Here is a 15,952-nt window from a genome sequence, read left to right on the forward strand (position 1 = left end):
TAGGGTTTGGCAGAGATTGAAGCAACTTGTGTTTAGCATCAAGTTAAATTACAAGCCAACAATCTCAAAACTTGCATCTAATTATTGACATGTCCTTTACCTTCAGTGAGGGCTTTATTTCCCTGAATTTGTACTATAACATATGGCCATCCCTAATTTAATTTCCAGGCCCATGTCTATCAATTTTCTTATGGCAATTGAATATTATAGGATAATAGTCCATTTTACATAGAAAAATGATTATGATATTTAATAAATAATGATGTGAAGATTAACTAATATATTAAAAGAGAATTAATGTGATTTTACAGTTAATGTTCCAGTCATTGTTGATTGTATTAATGTTCACACACATTACACTGTTTATTGAGCACGGTTCATACAAAAACATAGCCCTGTTCATTCGGTAGTAATTTTGTTGTTTTTTTACTTTTAAGGACTAAATAGTAACTTTATTTTACGATGTTTTCAGTCTTTGTTTTAGTCCTCCTATTTTATATTTGTTGCCTTTTAGTCCCTCATTTTTTTCCAAGAGCGGTGAAAGTGAAACTGAGGAGAGAGAGACAGTGAATAAGGCTATATAAATAAATATCACAAATGAGATTGCACGATTATTATTAGATTTGATCTATAGCCATGAAAAGCTCATATAGGGTAAGAAGATGCAGCTTGAAATTGAGATTCTAAAAAACCTATTAAACTCCAAAACACCATAAAATCTGTCAAAGAAAAAAAATAAAAATAAAAAAACACCATAAGTTGTCATCACTAGAGATAGAATGTAGAAAATTATTTATCATGTTTTTTTTTTTTTTTTCTTTTGGAAACAAGCAGATGAATCCAAAAACTTTAAGCTCCATATAAAGTGAGACTATGCATGAAAATTAACACGAATATCGACACCAGAAGAGCCATACAAGACATATGAATACAGCCAACCCTACTTCTCAGAAAAGGAAAAACTCAGAAAGAACAAAGAGAAAAGTTGGAAAAAAAACAATAAGGCATCTACTTTCACGAAAACGGCAGAACCTTAAGCGCCGGCTCGGTACTTCCGACGCTCGGTGAAGCATACTTACAAACTGGTGGTGCGCGTCGGCCCAAGTCTTTAGGAAGTTGTTCACAGCTTTCACACCTTCTTTAGGAATTTTTTATTTTAACTCTTTCTTGATGCACCTACCATGTTGTTATAGACGTGAGCTGTTTTTTAGCTATTTTAGTTAGTTATTTGTGTAAGGTTATGTAATAGCCATTGTTATTTAATAAAGAATGAGATTATTTAATCCAGTCCTGCGTTTGAGTTCTTTATTTTCTTGTTCTCATTCTCAACAGATCTGCTCAAGGATGTCAGAGATCCATGATCGAGCGGCTTGTACATCTAAAAATTGTTTGTGGTAGAGGAGAGTGTTTTATTGATATCTGAACTTGATGATGATGAGTTTTTTTCAATCTAAGAAAAAATTATTTAAGTTTTTTGGGGAAAAAAATCTTTTAGTTATTTTTAGTTTAGAAAATTTATTTTTCAAATATTTTTATTTTTCTATTTAATATTATTAGCTTTTTCTGGTTTTTTTATTTGAAGGATATAATTTCTTTCTATTTTTTATTTTTCTATTCAGTAGTATTAATAGAACTTTATATTTTTTTTTCTATATAAAAAATTGTAATTGTTTTTTGATAAGTATAAATAATAATAAAATATTTTAAATATCTCTTAATAATTATGATATTTTTAATATTGATGATTTTGAGTTTTAATAAACTCTCTTCCGACTGCATTACTTCTCTAGCATAAAATCACAAATAAATCGCATCACGTCAGTTTTTAAGGATATAGCAAGCGATTCATTTGCAATTTGCTTGCAATTCAAGTATTTTGGATAGCAAAATCTTTACCATTTATAAAGGGATTTTAATTATAATCATGCATGCATGTTTGTAATTATATATTATTACGGAAAGACTGAAACTTGATAGTCTATATGAAATATAAACTCAAAATTAAGATACTAGCTAATATATGTTATTATCTACTATTAAAGAATAATATAAATCATATTTTAAGATCTGATCTAATAATTTAAGTTATTGAGTTAAGATGATTATTTAATATAGTATTAGAGCTTTGATAACCAAATCGTCATGAGTTTGAATCTCATCATCTTCATTTATTTGATAAAAAATTATATCATATTAAATATTGTGACCTCATTTAATAGCTTAAGCTATTTGATTGAGATGATTTTTTGATATTTATATCAAATCTTAACAAGTTTCTTATTTTTATTAAAAAAAAATAATGTAAATTATATTCTGAAACTTTATCTAGCAGTTTTATTTTTATTTTTAGGTTTAAATAATTATTTGATATGATATCAAAAGACTTGTTAACTAGATGATTATGAATTTAAATTTCACCGTAATATAAGTAATGTAGTGTGAATCTATATAAATTTCAAGTTAAAAAAAATTATATTTTAAAAAAATATATTAAAAAAATAATATAAAATATATAAAATAGGAGCAACAAATTAAAATAGTGGATTGAGATTTGGTTTTTGGTTGGCAATTCATCCGCATCCCTATACAATACTGTCAACTTCAATTGTGAGAAAAGCTCAAAACCTGGAAACACACGTGCTGAACAACAAATGGTGGTTTCCAAAGCTAAATCGATAGAAAACTCTTACGAAATAAATTTAAGGACACACAAATGGAAGCATACCTCTTTCCTTTCGTGTCCACTAACCATCCATATATATCTTGCTTCTTTGATATTTTCATAGGTTGGTGTCGATTCTTGATATATATATATATATATATATATATATATATATATATAACCACATCTAAGGAAGCACAATTCCTAGTGTGAAAGCTTCAAAACTTTATATCTTATGACCTGTATTAGTTTCATTTAAATTGACATGAGTCTTTTTTGTTTTTTAAATTAATTAATTTTTTATTTTATTTTTAATATTAAATTGATGGAGAATTATTTGAATTATTTATAAACTTATTAAGTCAATTAGATTATATCATGTTTTTAAAATAGTTAAGTATCAAATATATTAAAATATAAGTAACTTTCCTAGATAACTTTTTTACAATTAGAATGTATATAAATAAATAAAAACTATATCTACACTTTAAAAAAAATTATATTACCAATTTAGATTTTCCAAATAGTATCTCGATCGAGATGCTTTAATAAAGCCTATCATCGAGCACATATCTTCAAGTTGCTAGTAAGCGACCACCCACCACAACTCATACGTCTTCTTGAAAATCTGTTGCTGCCGCATTCACTCTCCCTTTTCTAACCATGGAAGCCTTGTCACTTCAAATTCTGCTGATACTGTTCTTTCTTTCGCTCTATTTTTACCTCTACGCTCTATTCCCTTCAAAGAAGAAACCTGCCAACAAGGGCTTCAAGGCTTATCCCATAGTAGGGGCCTTACCGGAATTCTTAAGAAATCGACACCGTTTCCTTGAGTGGACTACAGAAACACTCAGTCATTGCCCCACCAACACTGCTGTCTTTCACCGTCCTGGCAAAGTCCATGGCATCATCACTGCAAACCCTTTGAATGTTGAGTATATTCTCAAGACGAACTTTGAGAACTTCCCGAAAGGAGACTGGTTTATCAACCTTCTTGAAGACTTCCTCGGTAGAGGAATCTTTAACTCGGATGGAGAGCTATGGAGAGTCCAGAGGAAAACTGCTAGCTATGAGTTCAATACAAAGTCACTCCGAAATTTTGTCATGGAGAATGTTGAGGTTGAAATTTCGACAAGGTTAGTTCCCATTCTTGCCAAAGCTTCGAAAACAAAGCAGGTGTTGGATTTGCAAGACATATTGGAAAGGTTTGCATTTGATAATATATGTAAAGTGGCTTTTAATGTTGATCCTGCTTGTCTTGGCGGTGATGGGACCAGTGGTGGTGAGTTTATGCGTGCGTTTGAAGATGCTGCCACACTTAGCTCTGGGAGATTCATGTATGTTCTTCCAGTTTTTTGGAAAATTAACAGATTTTTCAATGTTGGGACAGAGAAAACATTGAGAGAATCAGTTAAAATTGTCCATGAATTTGCGGATGAGATGATACGGTCTAGAATTGAGCAAAAAAACGAAAAGAATGAAGAAGATTTGCTATCACGGTTTATAGGGAAGGATGAGGATTCAACTGAATTTCTCAGAGATATTGTCATAAGCTTTATTCTGGCAGGCCGGGACACGACATCCTCTGCTTTGAGTTGGTTCTTTTGGCTACTATCGGTAAACCCGGATGTAGAACGGAACATATTAAAGGAGCTTGAAACGATTCGGTCAAGCAACGGAAAAAACCTCGGTGATACTTACAGTTTTGAAGAGCTCCGAGACATGCATTATTTGCAGGCAGCTATTTCAGAGACACTAAGATTGTATCCACCAGTGCCGGTGGATACAAAAGCTTGCCAAAGTGATGATGTACTGCCAGACGGTACATTTGTGGGAAAGAAATGGTTTGTAACATATCACACGTATGCCATGGGAAGGATGGAGAGTATCTGGGGCAAGAACTGCCGCGATTTTGTTCCTGAAAGATGGCTAGAGAATGGAAGATACAGGCAAGAGAGTCCATTCAAGTTTCCTGTATTCCATGCTGGGCCAAGAATGTGTCTGGGGAAAGACATGGCCTATATCCAGATGAAATCCATTGCAGCATCAGTGATTGAGCGATTTGAGATTGATGTGCAGAACAAGGAAAAGTGCCCGGAGCATTTGTTGTCCTTGACACTGAGGATGAAAGGTGGATTGCAGGTTAAGGTGACGGGAAGATGAGTGGAAATGAGGTTGGGCTCGACAAAATCTCTCCATGCATGATTAATAATGTTAACTAGCTAGCTTCACGGCAAGCTGGTATTTGGGTCAATTGCACTGGCAGCTAGTCCTATGGTCGTTTGTTTTCTGTTTCATGGTGTTTATGCTTTATACCCATACAAATTTGCTGAATTTATATTTATTGCTGGATGTTTTTATATGATATGGAAACTCACTCCATGTTGGACTCATGCAACAAGAGGAGGTTGCATGTAATTATCATTAATGTAATTCTCTTTAAAAAGATCTCAAGATTTAACGTCTACTTGAGAAACAAATGAACAAACAAAAATCAAATCATGTCCACTACCACTAGCCAAGAAGGCCATGTTTTTTTTATAAAAAAAAATTAAATCATTTTTTTTTTTATCCAATAAGTTAAATTCCCAATACAGTATCCTTACTAAAACTTAATTTAACTTTAAAAAAAGGACATTATAATTATAATACACTTGATATATATAAAGAAAGAAAGTGAATAAGATATCTACTTAATTTTAATTAATTCAAGAAAAATATTATAGTTTCACATGGAATTTTGATTTTGATTAAATGAGGTAGCCAGAATGGTTCTCAAGTTAACCAAACCAACACAGATTTCAATTTTGGTTAAAGAGAGTCACTAGAAGAGATTTCATGTTGATCGAGTTGCACACCAACTTTGGTTCTGGTTAAAGAAGGTTGCCACAAGAGATCGCAGGTCAACCCAACCACACATAGAATTTTGGTTCCGGTTAAAGGAGATCACTAGAAGGGATCTCATGTTAACTCAACCATACATGAAATTCAGCTTTGGTTAAAGGAAATCGCCAGAAAAGATTTAAGGTTAACCGAGCTACACACAAATAGACTTTGGTTAAAGAAGATTGTCAGATGGGATATTGGTTAACCCAACTACAACACAAATTTGAGCTTTCGTCAAAGTGAATTGCCAGATGGGATTTTAGATTGACCGAGCTGCACATAAAATTTTGATTCTGATTAAAGAAGATCGCTAGATGGGATCTCAGGTTAACTCAACCATACATGGAATTTAGCTTTTGTTAAAGGGAGTCATTAGATGAGATTTTAGGTTGATCAAGTTACACACCGACTTTGGTTCTGGTTAAAGGAGATCGTCAGATGAGATCTCAAGTTGATTGAACTACTAACATTATCTTAACATTGAAAGAAAAATGAGAAAAACCCTACCATTAAAAAATTCTTAAAAGAAAAAAAGAAGAAGAAAGTTCAAACCTTGCAATTAGGAGGAACAATTTTAGTTTTTGGTTAAAGGGAATCGCTATATGAGATTCCAGGTTAACCCAACCAAAGACATAATTTAGAAGACTGCTAGATCGGAATCTCAAAATAACAAAGTTGTATAGTTTTTTTATTATTAGTTCCTGGTTGAAGAGAATTGTTGTAAAAACAGAGTTTCAGATCAACCAAGTTCTGAGAAAGTCAATTTTGAAAGTTCAGTGCTATTTATTTTTATAAAACTTACTATGCAACTTATCTTAGATAAAGCATATTTGAGGTGCTAATACATTCCATTTACGTCACCAGACCGTGTACCCGATCCCTGAGACTAGTTAGGGTTTCTAATGACTAAAATAGTAGATGGCGACTCGCATTCCCACTTTTCACGAATAAAAGACAAGAATTCCTTATCTACCCTATTTCCCTGATTACCCAACATATACATGAGAGTGGACGATCACCGCGATGCTGCACAAATGCGACAATTATATTAATAATATTAATTATAATCAATATAATAATATTTTTTTTTTCATTTTTCTTCTTTATAAGGTATGTAAACCCAACCGCACGGGTCTACGTTTGCAACCTCTTGGGGGGTCTGTAGACCCCAGACACATATTAGAAGAGACCCAAACGTGTGGGTTTGCATTTAGCACGCAGGTCTGCAGACCCGGGCATGCGGGCTTGCAAACCTGCTCGTATGGGTCTATAGCCAGGCGCGCGAGGCTAGCCCTAACGCCCAGGGCATGGCAGCCTCAGTGCCAGGTGTCTGCAGCCTCATCATGCCCTACCAAAATTTGCACTGACTGTTTTTTCTCAAACCATCATTTCAATGTCAAATGAATTCCAATGAGAAAATAACTCTACCCTCGCCCTACCGTCTTTGCAACTCTTTATAGCAAGAGTAGCTCTGTCGAAAAAATAACTCTACTCCACCCTCCTTCTGCCATCTTTGCAACTCTCTGTGGCAAGAGCAGCTCTATCATTACACTGCTACAATCCACAGTGCTTTGTGTCTAGGTAAATAATAAAAGAGGCACTGAGCTCTTTTAGCATATTACATATTTTTAATATTAATACTTTTAATTATAATAAAAATAATACTATTTAGAATACAAATCATAATATTAAAATTTTATGATTATTTATATAGTAATAATTTTTTAAAAAAAAAATTATTAATGATAATAATAACAATAACAATAATATATATATATATATATATATATATTCCTTCTTTGTAAGGAGGTTTGTAAGCCAGCGGCACGGGTCTGCAATTCCTCAGAGGTTTTGTAGACCCTAGGTACAGGTCAGAAGAGACCCAGGCGTGTGGGTCTGCATCCAGTGTGTGGTTCTGTAGGCCTTAGGTGCGTGGGCCTGCAACCCAGGCGCGCAGGCTTGCAGACTCGCTCGCCTAGTTCTGCAGCTAGATACGCGGGTCTGGCCTGAGCACTCAAGGTATGATAGCCCCAATGCCAAGGTTTGCCGCTGTTGGATGGATATCTCATTTTTATATTATGAAATATCTTGATCTTGCTTGTATAGGCTTTTCAATTTATGCTTTAGTTTTTTATGCAAAAAAACATATTGAAGCAACCAACATATTTAGTGTATTTTTTTTAATTATAACCCGTAGCTAAGCGCAGGTTAAATGACTAGTAACTTACACTAAAATACAAAGGCAAATATTTGTAGATGGGATAATTGGGTAGATAACACAAAAAAAAATAAAAATAAATGGTGAAATAATATATGATGAAATTTGTCGCACCCGACATAGCGGCGGCCTTAAAAATTCTCTAGATTATGGAAAAAGAACGGATTTCTAGCATCTGGTTCTTATAGGAGAAATGTTTTGTTTAAGGAGTCGCCACCTAGTATTATGGTCACTAGAAACCCTAACTGGTCAATAGAGATTCTATGGTACGGGACTGGTTACGTAAAAAGGAAGATATTATCACTCATTTTACGTTCTGTCTGAGGCAGACTGCATTGCTTGTTTTGTCTTAAATTGCTAAATATTTATTGGTTTATGCTCTAATGGTTTTCTTGCAATATTCCTATATCTGGCGCTAGTGAATATTCAACTACGGATAATTCTAACTCTGGCGTTGGTAAATATCACATAGCTATAAAATAAATTAGATCCATATTTTTGTATTTTCGACTCTAATGCCAGTGAATAAATAAATTTATTTTTACGCATGCACATATTTTTTTTTCTACCCAAATAAAATAAAATACAATGAATAAAAATGATATAAATTTAAACCGGTATTTTTATTCTCGACTTTGACATCAGTGAATAAACCAATAAATTTACAATATTTTTTATTCATGCATGCACATTTTTTAATTTTTAATTTTTCTGTGTTTTATTTTTCTATTTATTTATTTATATTTTTTTCGGCTGGGCTGTGTCCAACCCAGCCCAGCATATATTTTTTGGGGCTGGGCTGCAGGCACGCGTGGTTCAAACCACGCGTGCGCTGCACAGGGCGAAGGTAATTAAATTACCTTCGCCCCTGTTTTTTTCTTACAATCGAAATGCAGAAACGAAGATATATGGAAAGCCTTACCTGGCGATTCGAAGATGCAGGCGACAGCAACAATTCGAGCACTCCCGGAGAACTCTCCCTTCCTACTCCTCTCAGTCTCTTCCCCCTCTGTTCTTGTTTTTCTGTTTGCTGGTTTTTTTACTTACTCTCTACTCTCCTCTGCTTTCCTCTTCTGTTCATGTTCTCTGCTGCTGTGTCCGCTGTTCTCTCTTCTTCTCAGTTCTTGAGGAAGGTAATGGAGATGCCAGCTTTCTCTGAGTTTTTTATTACTGACTTCGGGTTCTTCTTCTTCTGCAGGGACGAGGACAATAACAAGGCTGACTCTTCTCTGTGTTGCTCCTCCCTTTTCTCCTTCTCTCTGTGAATTTGTGCCCTTTTTTACTATGTATTTATGCTTTGTTTGTTAGCTCTGGACTTCTTCCAGTCCCTTCTTTGTTGCTAAGGTCTTTCTCCGGTTTCTTCTGCTCGTTCCCCCTTTTTGTGAGGCCTTTCTCTGGCTTTTATAAAGCCATAGAAGGTCTTGGGTTCCTGCTTCCAGCCATGGCGGATATCGTGGAGGCGAGTGATTGTGGGTGGCATCGTGGGTATCGTGGCCTTGATTTGCTGGATTTCTCTGTTGAACTGGTTTTCGTCCGCGCAAAACGTAACGATGAACAATGCTTCCCAAAACGACGCCGTTGTGTCCTCGGGGATGGCTGTTTTTCAATTTGGTCCCTAAACAGTTTAAACTTAACAATTAGGATCTTAATCAGTAATAATTGATTTCTAATTATGCCCTTTGATTAAATTCAATTGAATCTCTGAGTTATAGCACCATTTACATAACAGTCCTAAGTTTCTGGACTATTCAATTCGGTCCTTGAACTTTAATTTTCTAGCAATTTTTCTTTGTATGAGCTCCAAACTTTGGTGTTTCTTCAATTGAACCCCTGATTCCTTTAATTAATTAAATCAAAGTTTAATTAAGTCTTCAAACTCATCAATTATTTAATTAAGCTCATGATTTCATTAATTAAACTAATCTAAATTTTAATTAAATTCTTAAAGTTAATTAATTCTTCAATTTCTGACCAATTGACTCTTAAATTTTAAAAATTTCAACCTTGAACTTTGAATTTGTGTTGTCTTAACCCAATTCTCAACTAAATTTATTTTTTTAATATTTATGCAAAAATTAGGTTATGACAAAATTATTTTTGACAAAACAATACAGTTTAATTTTCGGGCCCATGTCTATCAATTTTCTTATAACAATTGAATATCATAGGATAATAGTCCATTTTACATAAAAAAAAAATGTTTATGATATTTGATAAATAATGATGTGAAGATTAACTAATATATTAAAAGAGAATGTGAATTTACAGTTAATGTTCCGGTCATTGTTTTTTTTTTTTAGTTTAACGTGGATGTTCAGGCCAACTTGCGTGCATATCGACTAATCCCACGAGCCCTGAAGTTAACGACCATGTAAGCCTCCAATAGCCATCATATGAGCAACCACAGAGCTCAAACCTGAGACTAAAAATGGAGCAAATCTTTTAGTCTCAAATTCTAACCACTGAGCCACCACCTAGATGGTTATTTTTTTTTTTTTTTTGAGTTTAACGTGGATGTTCAGGCCAGCTTGCGTGCATATCGACTAATCCCACGAGCCTTGAAGTTAACAACCATGTAAGCCTCCAATAGCCATCATATGAGCAACCACAGGGCTCAAACCTGAGACTAAAAATGGAGCAAATCTTTTGGTCTCAAATTCTAACCACTGAGCCACCACCTAGATGGTTATTGTTTTTTTTTTTTTTTAGTTTAACGTGGATATTCAGGCCAGCTTGCGTGCATATCGACTAATCCCACGAGCTCTGAAGTTAACGACCATGTAAGTCTTCAATAGCCATCATATGAGCAACCACATGGCTCAAACCTGAGACTAAAAAGGGAGCAAATCTTTTGGTCTCAAATTCTAACCACTGAGCCACCACCTAGATGGTTATGTTCCAGTCATTATTGATTATATTAATGTTCACACACACTACACTGTTTATTGAGCACGGTTCATACAAAAACATAGCCATGTTCATTCGATAGTAATTTTGTTGTTTTTTTACTTTTAAGGACTAAATAGTAACTTTATTTTATGATGTTTTCAGTCTTTGTTTTAGTCCTCCAATTGTATATTTGTTGCCTTTTAGTCCCTCATTTTTTTCCAAGAGGGGTGAAACTGAGGAGAAAGAGAGACAGTGAATAAGGCTATATAAATAAATATCAGAAATGAGATTGCACGATTATTATTAGACTTGATCTATAGCCATGAAAAGCTCATATAGGGTAAGAAGATGCAGCTTGAAATTGAGATTCTAGAAAACCTATTAAACTCCAAAACACCATAAAATCCGTCAAAGAAAAAAATAATCAAAAAACACCATAAGTTGTCATCACCAGAGATAGAATGTAGAAAATTATTTATCATGTTTTTTTTTTTTTTTAATCTTTGGAAACAAGCAGATGAATCCAAAAACTTTAAGCTCCATATAAGTGAGAGTATGCATGAAAATTAACACGAATATCGACACCAGAAGAGCCATACAAGACATATGAATACAGCTAACCCTACTTCTCAGAAAAGGAAAAACTCAGAAAGAACAAAAAGTAAAAGTTGAAAAAAAAAAACGACAGAACCTTAAGCGCCGGCTCAGTACTTCCGAAGCTCGGTGAAGCATACTTACAAACTGGTGGTGCGCGTCGGCCCTCGTCTTTAGGAAGTTATTCACAGCTTTCACACCTTCTTTAGGAATTTTTTATTTTAACTCTTTCTTGATGCACCTACCATGTTGTTATAGACGTGAGCTGTTTTTTAGCTATTTTAGTTAGTTATTCGTGTAAGGCTATGTAATAGCCATTGTTATTTAATAAAGAATGAGATTATTCAATCCAGTCTTGTGTTTGAGTTCTTTATTTTCTTGTTCTCATTCTCAACAGATCTTCTCAAGGATATCAGAGATCCATGATCGAAGCGGCTTGTACATCAAAAAATTGTTTATGGTAGAGGAGAGTTTTTAATTGATATCTGAACTCGATAACGAGTTTTTTTTAATTTAAAAATTTAAAATTTTTTGGGGAAAAAATATTTTAGTTATTTTTAGCTTACAAATTTTATTTTTCAAATGTTTTTATTTTTCTATTTAATATTATTAGGTTTTTCTGGTTTTTTATTTGAAGGATATAATTTCTTTCTATTTTTATTTTTCTATTCAGTATTAATAGAACTTTATATTTTTTTTTCTATATAAAAAATTGTAATAGTTTTTGATAAGTATAAAATAAAAATAAAATATTTTAAATATCTCTCAATAATTATGATATTTTTAATATTGATGATTTTGAGTTTTTAATAAACTCTCTTCCGACTGCATTACTTCTCTAGCATAAAATCACGAATAAATCGCATCTCGTCAGTTTTTAAGGATATAGCAAGCGATTCATTTTGCGATTTGCTTGCAATTCAAGTCTTTTAAGGTATTTTGGATAGCAAAATCTTTACCATTTATAAAGGGATTTTAATTATAATCATGCATGCATGTTTGTAATTATATATTATTACGAAAAGACTGAAACTTGATAGTCTATATGAAATATAAACTTAAAATTAAGACACTAATATATGTTATTGTGTTAGAAAATAATATAAATTATATTTTAGGATTTTATCTAATAGTTTAAGATATTAAGTTAATACGGTTCTTTGACATGGTATTACAGCTTTGATGATAAAACTATCATGAGTTTAAATCTCATCATTTCTATTTATTTGATAAAAAATTATATCATATCAAATCTTGAGACCTCATCTAATAGTTTAAGAGATGGTTCTTTGACATTCATATCAAATCTTAACAAGTTCCTTTATTTTTATTTAAAAAATAATATATATTATATTCTGAAACTTCATCTAGCAGTTTATATTTTTATTTTTAAGTTCAAATAATTATTTGATTTGATATCGAAAGCTTTGTTAACTAGATGGCTATGAATTCAAATTTCATCATAATGTAGTGTGAATCTATATAAATTTTAAGTTAAAAAATTTATATATAAAAAAATATAAAATATATAAAAATATGAGCAACAAATTAAAATAGTGGATTGAGATTTGATTTTTGGTTGGCAATTCATCCGCATCCTTGTACAATTACTGTCAACTTCAATTGTGAGAAAAGTTCAAACCTGGAACACACGTGCTGAACAACAAATGGTGGTTTCAAAAGTTAAATCGATAGAAATAAATTAAGGACACACAATTGGAAGCATACCTCTTTCCTTTCGTGTCCACTAACCATCCATATATATCTTGCTTCTTTGATATTTTCATAGGTTGATGTTGATTCTTGATAAGATATATATATATATATATATAATATATATATTCAAAACCACATCTAAGGAAGCACAATTACTATTGTGAAAGCTTCGAAACTTTATATCTTATGACTAGTATCATAGATTTAGTAAGTTTATTTAAATTGACATGAGTCTTTTTTGTTTTTTATTTATTTAATTAATTTAATTTAATTTATTTTTTAATATTAAATTGATTGAGAATTATTGAGATTATTTATAAATTTATTAAGTCAATTAAATTATATCATGTTTTTAAAAATAGTTAAATATCAAAATATATTTAAAATATAACTAACTTTCCTAAATAACTTTTTTACAATTAGAATGTATATAAATAAATAAAAACTATATCTACGCTTTAAAAAAAATTTATATTACCAATTTAGATTTTCCAAATAGTATCTCGAGATGCTTTAATAAAGCCTATCATCGAGCACTTATCTTCAAGTTGGTAGTAAGCGACCACCCACCACAACTCATACGTCTTCTTGAAAATCTGTTGCTGCCGCATTCACTCTCCCTTTTTCTAACCATGGAAGCCTTGTCACTTCAAATTCTGCTGATACTTTTCTTTCTTTCGCTCTATTGTTACCTCTACGCTCTATTCCCTTCAAAGAAGAAACCTGCCAACAAGGGCTTCAAGGCTTATCCCATAGTAGGGGCCTTACCGGAATTCTTAAGAAATCGACACCGGTTCCTTGAGTGGACTACAGAAACACTCAGTCATTGCCCCACCAACTCTGCTGTCTTTCACCGTCCTGGCAAAGTCCATGGCATCATCACTGCAAACCCTTTGAATGTTGAGTATATTCTCAAGACGAACTTTGAGAACTACCCGAAAGGAGACCGGTTTATCAACCTTCTTGAAGACTTCCTCGGTAGAGGAATCTTTAACTCGGATGGAGAGCTATGGAGAGTCCAGAGGAAAACTGCTAGCTATGAGTTCAATACAAAGTCACTCCGAAATTTTGTCATGGAGAATGTTGAGGTTGAAATTTCGACAAGGTTAGTTCCCATTCTTGCCAAAGCTTCGAAAACAAAGCAGGTGTTGGATTTGCAAGACATATTGGAAAGGTTTGCATTGATAATATATGTAAAGTGGCTTTTAATGTTGATCCTGCTTGTCTTGGCGGTGATGGGACCAGTGGTGGTGAGTTTATGCGTGCGTTGAAGATGCTGCCACACTTAGCTCTGGGAGATTCATGTATGTTCTTCCAGTTTTTTGGAAAATTAACAGATTTTTCAATGTTGGGACAGAGAAAACATTGAGAGAATCAGTTAAAAATTGTCCATGAATTTGCGGACGAGATGATACGGTCTAGAATTGAGCAAAAAAAAAGAAAAGAATGATGAAGATTTGCTATCACGGTTTATAGGAAGGATGAGGATTCAACTGAATTTCTCAGAGATATTGTCATAAGCTTTATTCTGGCAGGCCGGGACACGACATCCTCTGCTTTGAGTTGGTTCTTTTGGCTACTATCATTAAACCCGGATGTAGAACGGAACATATTAAAGGAGCTTGAAACGATTCGGTCAAGCAACGGAAAAAAATCTCGGTGATACTTACAGTTTTGAAGAGCTCCGAGACATGCATTATTTTGCAGGCAGCTATTTCAGAGGCATTAAGATTGTATCCACCAGTGCCAGTGGGATACAAAAGCTTGCCAAAGTGATGATGATGTACTGCCAGACGGTACATTTGTGGGAAAGAAATGGTTTTGTAACATATCACACGTACGCCATGGGAAGGATGGAGAGTATCTGGGGCAAGAATTGCCGCGATTTTGTTCCTGAAAGATGGCTAGAGAATGGAATATACAGGCAAGAGAGTCCATTCAAGTTTCCTGTATTCCATGCTGGGCCAAGAATGTGTCTAGGGAAAGACATGGCCTATATCCAGATGAAATCCATTGCTGCATCAGTGATGAGCGATTTGAGATTGAATGTGCAGAACAAGGAAAAGTGCCCGGAGCATTTGTTGTCCTTGACACTAAGGATGAAAGGTGGATTGCAGGTTAAGGTGACGGGAAAGATGAGTGGAAATGAGGTTGAGCTCAACAAAATCTCTCCATGCATGATTAATAATCTTAACCAGCTTCATGGCAAGCTAGTATTTGGGTCAATTTGCACTGGCAGCGAGTCCTATGCTCGTTTGTTTTCCCTTTCATGGTGTTTATGCTTTAATTATAACCCATACAAATCTGATGAATTTATATTTGTTGTTGGATGTTTTTATATGATATCTAAACTCACTCCATGTTGGACTCATGCAACAAGAGGAGGGCTGCGGCTGCTAATGAACGATAATGTAATTATCATTAATGTAATTCTCTTTGAAAAGATCTCAAGATTTAAAGTCTACTTGAGAAACAAATAAAAAAACAAAAACTAGTCACCCATCATGATGTCCACTAGCCAAGGCCATGCTTTTTTAGAAAAAATCAAACCAAATTTGAATTTTTTTAGATCCAATAAGTCAAAATTCACGATTTTGATATCCTTATAAAACTTGATTTAACTTGAAAAAAAAAATTTCAAAAACAATATTATTTTAACTGTTTTACATTTTTTTTTTTAAATGACTTTGATAAATTCTTCCAACCCTCATGAAACTTAGATGTTTAATAACTTTGCCTCACACAGTTAAGTGTCAACTATACTTTCCTCATCGATTAATCATATCATTTGTTAATAACAATGCAATCGTCTATAGCGAAATTAAATGGGTAAAAAATCCTTCACAGATGGGTCTTAATCAAAGATGCGTGTTTTAACTTTGATACTGCAGATATCGGTTCTATAGCGTCAATGATTCCATTTCTTAAATGGCACAGCAAAATGTCATTGTTGAACAGGTTATTGATATGATACATCATGGATGATT

At 33.4% G+C, this 15,952-nt stretch overlaps 1 protein-coding gene and 1 pseudogene across 1 annotated transcript; both read left to right on the forward strand.

Moving 5' to 3' along the window:
• Positions 1 to 3,222: 3,222 nt before the first annotated feature.
• Positions 3,223 to 15,292, forward strand: LOC118033111 (cytochrome P450 CYP94D108). The gene is made up of 2 exons (XM_073405221.1): positions 3,223 to 4,836; positions 15,116 to 15,292. Exon 1 carries the CDS (start codon positions 3,326 to 3,328, stop codon positions 4,823 to 4,825), a length of 1,500 nt encoding a protein of 499 aa, XP_073261322.1. The 5' UTR covers positions 3,223 to 3,325; the 3' UTR covers positions 4,826 to 4,836; positions 15,116 to 15,292.
• Positions 13,527 to 15,536, forward strand: LOC118033202 (cytochrome P450 CYP94D108-like; annotated as a pseudogene).
• The last annotated feature ends 416 nt before the right edge of the window (positions 15,537 to 15,952 follow it).

This window comes from Populus alba, chromosome 16 (assembly GCF_005239225.2).
Source record: "Populus alba chromosome 16, ASM523922v2, whole genome shotgun sequence".
Classification (NCBI taxonomy): domain Eukaryota; kingdom Viridiplantae; phylum Streptophyta; class Magnoliopsida; order Malpighiales; family Salicaceae; genus Populus; species Populus alba.

What these genes read in the sequence shown, in the direction of transcription:
- LOC118033111 (XM_073405221.1), top strand. Translation starts at nt 3,326, where the DNA reads ATGGAAGCCTTGTCACTTCAAATTCTGCTGATACTGTTCTTTCTTTCG.